The sequence below is a fragment of the Notothenia rossii genome (assembly GCF_949606895.1).
Source record: "Notothenia rossii genome assembly, chromosome: 1".
NCBI lineage: Eukaryota > Metazoa > Chordata > Actinopteri > Perciformes > Nototheniidae > Notothenia > Notothenia rossii.
In genome coordinates this window covers 84736623-84749124 of record NC_136912.1, presented here as the reverse complement: position 1 = coordinate 84749124, position 12502 = coordinate 84736623, and the positions used below count along the sequence as shown (strand labels likewise).

The window sequence follows — 12502 nt, the reverse complement described above, 5'->3', positions numbered from 1 at the left end:
ATTATAAAAAATACTGCAGTAGAAATGATCAGAATTACATTAGGCATTACAAAAATGTCAAATGTCACGTGAACAACAATAAAAAGAATGACACATATTCGATATAGCATTGAATGGGTCAGCAGCAGCGAATTTATTATGTACATATGGCATAATGAAACAATACAAATATAATAAACAATCAAGTATTTAAGAGAAGAGTTGATGAATCTCAGAAGAACGGGCACACACATTGCAGAGATATCTGGACCACTTACCAATGCACCAATCCCTTTCATGAACACAGACACACTCAAAGGAAATGTTTATCAATAAAAAAAAACAGTATAGTATGTACGGGGAGTTAGTGACTAGCTAGTTTATCATTAGTCAATGTGAGGCAGTCGTGAAAGTGCATAGCAGCTAGGCTAATGAGACTGGGCAATGCTGGAGAAGTACTCCAACATGTCCCCGATGGTAAACTCCATGGTGATTCCAGAGCCAGGGTAGCATCTGCCGATCAAGTCTTCAAAGTGCTTGTACTGACGGATGAACTCGTCCTGCATGGAGTGCCACACCACCTGGTGGAGAAATCATCAAGTACAACACTTCAGATTCAGATCAACTTTATTATCCACACATCCTACAGTTAAAACAATAGAATTACATACACATTTAGACCTTTAATTACATATATTTGATCACACAGTAACAATATGGCGTTCATTGTCTGAATCAAGTTTGAAGTATTTGTGTTATTTTCTATATTTCCTCATTCATTTTTGTGTCTGGCAGTGCGTTTTTTTTCTTTTTAAATGAATAACCATGAATATTGTGACACCACTGACAAGATAAGCAATTTCCCATTATAACACGTTGATTCCTCACCTGTAGCAGACTTTCTTCTTCACACAGATGTTTGTCCACCTTCTTGTAGAGGTTGTCAAGTCCCTTTTTCACCTCTTTGCCAGGATACTCTTTGATAACTTTGCGCAGCTCTTGTTTGTTGAAGGCCAGCTGGTAGCTCACCTCCTCTTCACGAACACCCTGAGCTACACGGGCCTCGACTCCTTCGAAGAAATGCTGCAGGAGGGGAATTTAGCACAGTTTCACTATAATGCATCGAATACAACCTCTCTGTAAATGCTCAATTCCAACACATCAGTACTCATGACCAGGCAGATGTAGACACTTTGTGATAACTCAAAAAGGTATTTTGAATTACATTGAGTTTCTCCAGAGGCTGCCCCAGAGAGTTGATCACATAGGACTGCAGATGGTCTGTGTATTTGTGCTTGGCCTCTCGCCTCTCTGCCTCCAGGCAGGAGATCTTTAGGCGTGACAGAGTTGAGAAAATGTGGTGGAAATTCTCCATCATCACAACGTCCCGTGGGGTTTTCTGGCTTTCATTGGCTACCTTCTCCACTGGAAAGACAATATTCAGAAGTTTGTATCTGAGCATCACCATAAAAGAATGACATCATCTATATAAAGACGATAATTAGGTGATCAGGGGTCTCACCGTTCACGAAGACAGCCCTGATCAGTTTGACGTAAGCTTTATCCAGGTCCCCTCGGCGCTCTGCAACACGGAAGATTGTCTCAGCCAGTTCAGCAAACTCCTCAAACCCGGCTACAAAAAGCAGGATGCCCACTTTGCTTTTCTTTGATATCTTCACCTCCTCCATCTGCCTGATCTGACCAGACTGTGAGACAAAGACAGATGGTATTAAGCATCATATCTATGTATTAAGACCTTAACCATTCTTTCAAAAGACTCTACTCACAATGCATTTGTCAAAGTTCCTCTTGACAGTGACCAGCACATTTCCTAAAGTGGTGCTGAGGTAAGAGGCGGGGTCAACGTTCTCAGCCGTCCACACGTGGTGACTCATCTTCACCAGCATGTAGAGAGAGTTGAAGCTGTCGATCTTATCGCCCAGAGCGATGAGACTGTTGAGCTCCGTCTCGATGCTCTGGAAGATCTTATTCATCATCAGCCGCACAAGGTCTTTCCTTCAATCCCGAATAAGAAGGGAACGAGACAGGAACTTGAGTTAATACACAAGTAAAACCAGAAGAAGGGAGCAATTCATAAAATATATATATAATGTTTTCACCAGTGAAGATGGCAATATGAAACTACTCACTCTGATGACAAAGACTGTCTGTGTTCAGCCTGGGGGGGAATTCTTGACTGCGTGCCTCCGTCTGTATCCTCTGTTTCAGGCTGGCAACAAATACACAAGACATGACAAACCAAGGAAAAAATCCGCTGACACATAAATACGAATGATGCTGCACCTGTAATTGCTGTATTATATCATGCTCTAAGGAAAGAAAACACTCAAAGGCCAGGACAGCCGAGTAAAGCTACCAATATAAATTGAAGACAATTTCATGTGTTATTAAAGACCAGACATCAGTAGGTGGTATAATGTATGAGCCCTTAGCTATTTCCCATCTTTGATGACATGTTTAAGATAAGATAAGATGGACTTTTATTGATCCCGATGGGGAAATTCAGTAGTTCAAACAGCAACAGGGTAAGATTGAAAAACAGGACAGTACAGATTCATACAGATTAAAGATGAATAAAATTAAAGATAAAATCAAAGATAAAATAAAAATGATATACAGTTAAAGGTAGGGTAGGTAAGAATGGAGAAACCAGCTTGAGTGTGCTAGAATTTGAAAATACACAACCAGAAAAAATCTGCCCCTTCCTTCAGACTTCCTTACAGAGCCCCTCCTCCAACACACACGAACGAGCACATGACCAATGAGGGCACGAGGTAAGTTTGTGCACAGATGGAAGGCTGACAGGCAGGTAGGCCATCCAGTTATTTTAGCCGGGCCGCCTCAGATGATTGGTCGTGCTTTTTACAGCGCCACGGCTTCCACAGATGACAGATATTGTCAAAGCATTTAATGTATTCATTGCTATTGGGATGTTAAGAGCATTCCATGGAATATAACAAAAAGTGTTACTGAAGTGAATTACCTACCCCACCTTTAAGAAACTTTAAAATAAGAAATGAATTAAAATGAACATATAAACATATTTGGGTCATATATACATATTAGATATATTTACATGTATGTGTGTCGGTAAAAACTTATTAAGAAAACAGTGTATATTTGATGTCCAGTACTTTACCTGAGCAAGAGGGGGTGTAACGGTCGGGTGCTGCTGCAGCTTGAAGAACTTGCTGATGAAGTCTTGTTCCGCAAGACACAGAGGCTCCAGCTCACTGAGAACCTGCTCGAATATCTGCAGAGAGAAAAGAAAACGTTATCCCTCGATGCAGAACTAATGCACTCACAGTGTTTTAATTGAGTGGTTTGATGAAAATTGCTGAATCTCACCTTGTCAAACTTGGTCCTGTCGGCCACGTCCAGGTCGGAGGCGGACATGTTTCCCATGTCCAGCAGCGAGGAGGACTGGGAGCGCCGGCTGTTGGCGCCCTGCACCGTCAGCTTGTTCAGGCTAGAGGTGGAGCCTGTGAGTTTCCCAGAGCTGCCATGAAGGCCTAACACAGCACAACAAATACAGTGATTCAGTGTCATGTGTTCAGTGAGAGTCAAACAGAAGGATTAGGAAAGTCGATCATGACACAATTCAATCATTTGCATAGTCAAATGATCAAATAAAACATCAACGATTAGCTTTTGTAGGCATTTCGCATAGAATTCAGGATATGTCATGAGCTGCATTGGGAAGATTTAGCACGAACCAACCAGGTACATGGACAGATCATGGTTGGCAGAGCATAATGTGGGTATAAATCAGGGCAGCGAAAGGTTTGAGCCAAAGACTTGTTTTAGTGCAGCTATCCAAGAAGCAGATAGTGGAATAGAGCTATCCAAATGTCATACTTACTTTCTGTTTCCTGTTTGAGTGCACTCTCTTTCCGCGGAAGCGTAGCTGCAGCCAGTTAGAAAGGCAGGCATCAAAGACAGAGACAGGTTAGGCTTACAACATGCAGCATGAGAGGGGGGGAAAGATGTTAGACGTGGTACAAAGTCACGTATATGCTGACGTGCACTGCAGTGGCTTAGGTATGCTCGTAGCTCAGACAAACTTTTGGAAAACAATACATTTTTGTTTTAAGCAAGAAAAGCTGAAAGCACTTGTACCAAAAACTCAACCAAGAGTCCTCTTCAGCATTTTCTATTAAAAAGACAACATGTAAGGTCCTTTTAAAAAAGTTTAAAAAATTGATTTCATAAGAAGGTAAAACATAATGCAGGACTTCAGCACCTGGTAGCACACATATGTATTATGCTCCTGGTAACAGATGTGGAGCAGCAGAAATGGTCCTTTTTGTATACATTAATATTCCATTAACCTCTGTGAAATAGTACAATGGACAAAATAATCTAAGGATGCTGGGAAATCCTTATTGTAATTGAGTACTTCATGTTGCAAAACATTTAGAAAGAGGCAAAACAGATGTTACTTAAAAATCCTAAAACACTCATAATAACATCAACTGCAGAAGACCAACATGCTTTATGTCCACACTCCAACAGGGCAGTGAATCAAAGCTCTTACCAAACTTGCCCTTGGCCTCCTTGGTTGTCCCCGCCATTTTTATCTTGGCCACCTCAAAGAAGTCTTTGATTTCTCGTTCATATAATCTGCTCATGTAGTCAACATAGGTCTACAATTTGTTGAGAAGAAAAACACAAAATATTCACTTTTTAAAAGCATAATTCAACATTTTGAAACAACATATTTGCTTTCTTGCTGAAAATTAAATAAAAGATCTGCTCATGTCTTTGTGAATAAGAACTTGGCTTCGGAGCTAAAGCAAGGAACTACCTGACTGTAGCTGCATATTATAAAATAGTTGTTGCTACCACAGTTTCCAGGGTTGTCACTAAATCAACCAATATACAAATCTAAAGGATTCAAATGAACGCACGTTGTGGTATCAATCGTCTTATCTACTTCCTGATTTAGCGCATGAATATATCTTCACAATTTCTTAAAAGATGTTGTCTGAGAAGAGTACTGACCCTGGACAGGCCCTCGTACTTCTCCCTGTGGGTGTTCTTCAGCCACTCCATGAGCTTGGAGTAGCGCAGCAGGTCCCTGTGGAGCGGGCTGTGTTTGGGCAGGCTCATCTCGGCTGTGTGCTGCGACAGGGTGGAGCTCTGGTCATGGCCCTGGACAACAAGCAGAAAGAGACTATTAGAAATACTTTCAATAAGAGATAGTGTAGACAAACCTTATATTAAATCCCATTCCATCTGTGCACACGCAAACACACTAATTACTTTCCCTCTACAAACATCCGGGGATTGGATATGTTACCTCAGATTACCACAAAACCAGATGTTTTAGATAGATGATCACTTGTACAGCTGAGAAAGCGCAACTCTTACTGCCATACTGACGTTCCCTTTGTTGTTGTTGTTGTTGATGTTTTTCAGTAGCCACTGCTTGTGCTACGAGACATGCACTCAGAGCAGACAGGCACAGGACTTTATGATATGAGACCTTTTGTAACAAAGCAAAGTTAGCACCCAAACACAAACAGAGCTCTCAGCTGAGTGCAGGCCGTTGATGAGGGAGGAGAAAGATGAGCGGTGCCTCTTCAGCTTTGAGATACAATGAGACATGTTAAGTAGTTAGAAACATATCCCATGCAGAAACTAATAGGCTATGTTAGGATATGGAAGATGTGAGGTCTCTGGGGTAATGACGTGTAAGTGGGAGTGAGCCGTGGTCAAACATTAGCAAAGAGGGGGCGAGTGGGGGTTGCTGTGAAGGTACTCACTGGAAGAGACAGACAGGAGGACCTATAGAACTGAGGGATGGTCATTTTGAAGTGACTGAAGTGGTTGAACTGACACAGAGACAGAGAGCAGAGTGGGATGATTCAAAGTGAGCAAGGAGACAAGAATAGGAGGGACACAACAAGGAAATGACAAGAGGCAGCCCAGGAAGAGAGTCAGAGCTAAACAGGAAGTCAATGTGGGGGAGAGAAAAAGAGTGAGAGAGAAAAGCCTGGGATAGAACAGGAGGCTGGTGCAATGGCGAGTTGTGAAGACGACAAAATGTCGCCTCTTAAATCTGCGGAGAAATCCTGCCGCCTCCATGTGTCGCTCAGAAAAACAAGTAAAATATCTTGACTTGAAGGTATTGAGTAATTTCTTTTGTAGTCTCTGATATCGCCAAAGCAAACAAAAACTTAAAGCAAAAGAGCCATAACGTTTTACAAAAGCCTGTGTAATTGCACAGCAGGTATGATCAGCAAAATAAAAATACTCATTCTGCACTACAGAGCTTCCAACTGATGTATTCGTTAAACAAGACATTATAACTATACTGTTATGTAATATACTATATAAATACTGGTGCAAAAGTATGTATGCAGCTTATTACTGTTATAGATAGTTTATACTCATTTATCTTCTTAACTCCAACAACAAAAATCGGATATCCTAATTAAGTTCCCAGTTAATCCTAATATCCTAGTGAGATAGCCTACCATCTAAAACTATAACTTAGAAGCAATCAAGCTACACAAAATGCTTTTAAACAGGTTCAGTCCCTTGTCAGCGCAGTGAGCCTGGTTACCTGGTGAACAAACACGTTGTTGAGGTGATTGGTGAGGCGGCGAGCGAAGGTGTCTCTCAGCTCAGCGAACAGGAGCTGCTGCTGCGTAACAGCCATCAGCTTGCCGTGGCCTGTGGAAGGAGAGGAACACTTTCATAAAGCCATTTACAGGCCGCCGGGGAAATGTACCTGCGTTTGTAAGGAATCGACATCAAAATCTGCTCGTTACAACACTGAGGATCATTTTACTAATCAAGCTAATTGAAAGCTAAGTTTTCAACTACCAAGAGTTTCACACCAACAGTGGCAAACAGCTGATTTAGTTGATTAATAAGTGAAGTGTAAACTAACCTGGTCTGAGGGCCACGTTCATGCACTGTGAAAGAGCTTCAGAGGCGTTGATGCAGGCCTCGATGCCTTTAGGGGAGGTCAGGTCTCCCTCCTGCAGCGCTCTGACGTGTCCCTTTGACAGGTCCATGTAGTTCTGCATTCATTCAAACAGTCAAACAATCTCGCAATTACATGTTAATTGAAGTGCATTTTCAACCCTACAAATGTAGCAAACGTGATTTTTTTTTGAAATATTTCACCCAGTTATTTGAGACTCATATTTGTTAGTTGTAGTTTGTTATCTCTATATCTCTAAAGTGGTGAATACTTCATGAGAGGATCTGGCAACAAATCAGCTATGGACTCTAATCAAAGAAGTCGAGTGTTCCTCACCACTAAGAACTGGATCTCGTCCAGCAGCTTGACGTTGTTCGTGTTGCTGATCTGGATGAGGCGGTTGCTCTGCGAGATCTGGTCCATCTGCTCCTTGACGCTCTGAAGCATCTCCTCGTAGCTGCTCAGCTTCCCCTCGATGGTGTCCACCTCCCCCAGCGCCTCGTCCAGCAGCTGCATCAGGATATTGACCTGCTTCTCTGACGCCATGATGGACTGGATATTGGCCTGAAAGTAGAGGATGTTTAATACAATTACACACTTTCTTAAAAGTAAATGTACCTGTCCAAGCTAATAATTAAAAACAACTCTGTTTATTATTTTCTTTTTGTTTTATAGTTTGCGGGTGCATCACTCACCCCGTCTAGAACCTGCAGCTCCCTGGAGAGCTGCTCAGCGAAAGCCTCAGCATTGGAGACGGCGTACTCGCACATCTCCATCATGCCCTCGATGTCCTGCTCTTCCCGGGTGCTCAGCTCCTGGTAGTCGTCCAGAGCGTCCTCATCGCCCCCGGCAACACTCTGACTCTCACCGCTCGGCACAGACTCTAATCCAACAAACAGAGATGGAAATGTATGTTGAAGATCTCATGATCATAAGTTGAAGACATACTGTCATATATATATATATATATATATATATCTTTCATCACGTACGGTATTACACACCTCATGAAGAACAACTACAGATGAAAATATATCGGGTGATGGTGAATAGCATTTTTAGAAGAGTCTTTAAACTCCTTTTCAATTAATGGAACTCATTTACCAGCAGCTACTCACTTTTTACTGGGGATGGATGGAGTATACCTGCAATCTAAAATTGCTACTATCATCCTAATACACTTTTCTATATTTATGTTATATGACAAAACTAGACTGATAGACCTTTGTTGATGAAACAGCAACTTAACAGACAACTGCACTGCGCTTTAAGAGTTACAAATAATATGGAATATACATTTCGGTCAACCTAGATACAGAGTTCATTAAAGAACACATGACAGTGGATAATCCTGTGAATTAAGGTGGAATGGAAACTTAGAAAAAGCTAAAGTAAAACATGACTTAGATTATGCGTTATGATTATGAAGAATGAAATCATGCCGAACCGTATTTAGTGTCTTGTATTCACACAGAAAGAGCTTTGGGGATGTGAGAGTCTCGAATGAGAGTGGTGGTTTAAGGTAATGAGATAACAATGGAGAGGAGTGAGGAAGGGGAAGTTAAGTCCTACCAACCTTCCGCTTTAGGAAGTTCTGGCCAGAGAAAGTTTAAGAGAGAAAAGTGAGAATAAAGAAGAATTTAACACAGAAAGCCATACCACAAACCAAGATACAGAGACGAGGTTGAATACTTTTTTAAAACGTGCCATTAATAAATAAAACAAACCAACGTCTAAGAAAGATTCTTACTTCTGGGCTAAATTAGAACACCTCAAACAGGAGCAACGCACACAAGGTTTAACACTGTTGTTTTAAGAGTCAAGCCTTTAAACAAATATAATCAAATCATGCGCTCACAGGGTTGTCCACAGTAATAAAGGAGTGTTTCCTCACCTTCCAGCAGCTGAGAACTGACATTCACAAACTCCACCTTCTTCCTCAGGTATCGCTGGTTCAGCTTCCAGATGCAGGAGATGAAGGAGTTTTTCTCAGCTGTGCTGCTGGCCACCCACCGGTACACCTTCTCAAAGTGAAGGTCAAACTCAGGGTTTTCCTAAACCAAGAATAAAAAGCAAGCATACGATCAACAAATGAGGAAGGAAGGAAGGAAACATAATGAGAGCTGAACAAGATAATGGGTGGAAAAAGGACAGATTTCATATTTCTCCGACCTTGCTTGCATCTTTTGCGTCGACTTCTGTCAGATCCCGGAGCTCCCATGTCTGCTGTCGTTTGTAGAAGTCCCCTTTGTCTGATTTCTTCACCTTAACCACTTTAACCTGGACAGGCCTTTCTGTCGTTACTGGAAAAAATAACATAATCATTTAGAAATGTTTTCTTTATATCCTAAGATGTCATTTAGAACTGTGTGGTTCATACCTGTCGCACACAAGAAGCAGTTCTTCTTTTTCTTTCCTGCCTTGCAGACATTAACAATGCCGAGGAGACGCTCGTCGTTGGGTGTGAAGATGTCCCTCTGGAGAGCATGCTTGATGGCTGTCATGGTGGATGCTGTCATACAGAAAGTATTAGGTATTTATTGTTTTGAACATAAGGAACACACATCTATCATACAAGCATAAACACTTGATAGCGCTGAAGTTACAGGTAGCTTCCGATTCAGCAGTTAAGGGCAAAGTTAAGGGAAACTTAACTTAACTTTGTTTTGTATGCTACCAATCGTTATTTGTTGCACCTCTTACTGTTGGGAAAGTGTGTGAAGACATTTTAGGTAAAGCCTTAACGCTGTCTGAAACCCACTTTCAAATATTTTAAACCTAAATTCTATTTGTGAAGTTGCAAAAAGGGGAGTTTGTTCACATCTATTCTAGATCAAAGGCTAATCTGGACTAGATTCAACCAAAGACTCTTTAAGACACTGTTATAGGTTTAGCCAAATCTAGACCCGACTCATTCATGTCAATATTGTTTTTCAGGGGTTTAATATAACTAAGTACATTTACTCGAGTACTGTACTTAAGTACAAAAGTTAGGTATTTGTATTTTAGTATTTTCACAATAAGCTACTTTACACTTTTACTCCACTACATTCATTGTACATATTTAGTTAGTAGTTACTTTGCTGATGTTGGTTATTAATAAAATCAACACACATTATAATATAAAATAATAGGATTACCTACCTCGAAGTGTATAAACTATATCAAATAAACCCCACTTTTACCAAGTGCAACATTGAAGTGATTAACACATAAATGCACCAATAATTTTAATAAAATCCTTTAAAATAAATATATGGTGCTTAAAATTGAAATTTTCACAAAACGAAAACTTTTACTTTTGGTACTTGAAGTATTTTTTTTATTGCTGACACTTTTATTTTTTTACTTAGGTACAATTATGAATGCAGGACTTGTACTTGTAACTGAGTTACACTGTAGTATTGTTACTTTTACTTAAGTAAATAATCTGAGTACTTCTTCCAACTCTGTTATTTTTTTTATCTGGTTGTATACGGTAACAAAAGCCACTTAAGGACAAAAAATAGATTTGTTTACTGTCATTTGGACATTTAAGCGTAGAGCTAGTCCTGCATTATCACAAGACACACATCCAGGTACACGAATAACGTTTCCTTAATAACAGCCGCATAATGAACAACCATTGTGATCTGGTTTGTGACTATGTAAATGTCAAGTAAAAATTATGTTCAGATGTAATCATACATCCAGCCCTTCTAAAGGTTATCTTACAGGCTACTAGAGGCTCTTGATATTACACTGTGCAATTACACATTGCAGACCGGTCAGAAAACAGATCAACACAGTGTAACAAATACGTTTAGGCAGTCAGCTATCATCTGGAAATGGTAACTTTATATAATGAAGAAGCAACCACAGGACCTTGTTGTCCTCTGTCACTGTTAGCTTGCTGGCTGCTAACGTCCCTGCTAGCTTGAGAGAGCTAGCTACTTTAGCATCATTTACGCCTGTTACACAGAACAGGCAGGCAGTTGTGAACATATAAGCGACATTATGAACTGTGAATTAATTCAATCAAAATGTATTCTATCTGTATGTTGACAGGTAACGGTAAATATATTTACAATAAGCGACTACCTTGTTTTGTCAGCCCACCAGACCTCTGCAAAGCACCGCCCTCTCTTCCTTGTTCACAGGCGGAGCGGTCATGTGACAGTCACACTGTCAACACACCATAACTGGGGACATGTCCCTACCACTTTTTGAAATGGACAATGTTGTCCCCACTACTTTTTAAAAGTATAACTTATGCATGTTCTGCACAAGGAAATGTAATAAACAAGAACAAGGCTTTCGTGTCAAGATGTGCAATTTGGACAGGTTAGTAAACTTTTAATAGAAAATGTACGAGGCTACTCTGCTGACTCTAAAATGACCCAAAAACTTGCTTGCGGCAATGTTGTTTGGCCAGTTCGCCTGAATTAAATGTATCTTTTTGTCTTATTTTATTGTCAGAGTACCAGAATGCATAGTTTACATGTTAATAGAACAAATAAATCTTCTGTGGGAGACCCCCGCAGGGGTTCGGTTTGCAAACATGTTTTTCACAACATGTGTGTGCATGTTGTACTTCTTGTGCCAAATACATCAATACAAATAAATCAACATTTATTTAATTAGACCAAGATCACAAATTGTACATTTATCCCAGGGGGCTTTACAGTTTATACAGAACATGACTACGCCGGAAATTCCCGGTGCTGTAAGCTATTAAAATATGTATTGAAGAGAGAAGAGTCACTGTGTTTCTCCTTGCACCGTGTACAACTTGACACAAAGCTTCTAAATAAAAGTGGGAATGGTCAGAGGAAGTGAAATAAAAATATTACAGCAACTGAAAGATATTGTTAGAGACATGTGCACTTGTTGAAACTTTCAGAGGAATGGAAAACATTTCTTATTTGTTGTCGCATCCACAGAACAATCTACTATTTTCAACTTTTATTTTTGTATCAATACATTCATTTATTTATTTTTTCTTGTTTATTATTTATTCCTGTATTTATTTCCACATTTCAGTTTTTTTCACATTTATTTATACTTGTATTTTCTTATTCCTTTATTTATTAATTTGTTACTTATGTCATGTTCTGTCCTCCTACCTGTATGCACACGTTGGTGGTCCAGAGGTCTATGCATTGGGTTTTCATGCAGGTGCTCAAGGTTCATCACCCAGGGGAGGGACATCATTTGTCTTCTGCTATGGTGATGTTAAATTGTCCCCAACACTTGTTCTAACTCTGATCCACATACAGAGGCAATTAATATATTAATAGACACTAAAATATTGTATATATTAATACACACGTCTGTTTGAATATATATTTTTATATATACAATTGTATATTCATCCCTTTTATAATACATTTTTGTGATATACTAAATAAAGGCCACTGTATCCTGGTGATGGTCCTGCTCATGAATTTTTACTAAGTGACAATTTTAGGAGTTGAGGCATTGAATTATGACTTGTCCTGTCACATATTTATCAGAATCAGCTGACTTTCCTCCGTGCAATTGACTCAAAAATATCATTTTAAATGTACTTTTAAAGCGCAAACT

The 12502-nt window shown here is 39.9% G+C and overlaps 1 protein-coding gene across 6 annotated transcripts; it reads right to left on the bottom strand.

Annotated features, from left to right (window-relative positions):
- Positions 1-104: 104 nt before the first annotated feature.
- Positions 105-11136, bottom strand: exoc1 (exocyst complex component 1). 6 transcript variants are annotated; one of them, XM_079647131.1, is made up of 21 exons: positions 11018-11136; positions 9318-9449; positions 9110-9240; positions 8832-8991; positions 8514-8531; positions 7633-7820; positions 7274-7501; positions 6902-7034; positions 6572-6681; positions 5769-5837; positions 5005-5154; positions 4538-4646; positions 3863-3907; positions 3349-3512; positions 3140-3253; positions 2130-2209; positions 1767-1995; positions 1502-1685; positions 1205-1404; positions 868-1062; positions 105-560 (listed from the first exon to the last, which is right to left on the bottom strand). In XM_079647131.1, exons 2-21 carry the CDS (start codon positions 9439-9441, stop codon positions 408-410), a joined length of 2784 nt encoding a protein of 927 aa, XP_079503257.1. In that variant the 5' UTR covers positions 9442-9449; positions 11018-11136; the 3' UTR covers positions 105-407. The 6 variants fall into 6 exon arrangements, with proteins under 6 accessions (XP_079503257.1, XP_079503259.1, XP_079503258.1 ...); XM_079647133.1 differs by lacking the exon at positions 3863-3907; XM_079647132.1 differs by lacking the exon at positions 8514-8531.
- Positions 11137-12502: the final 1366 nt, after the last annotated feature.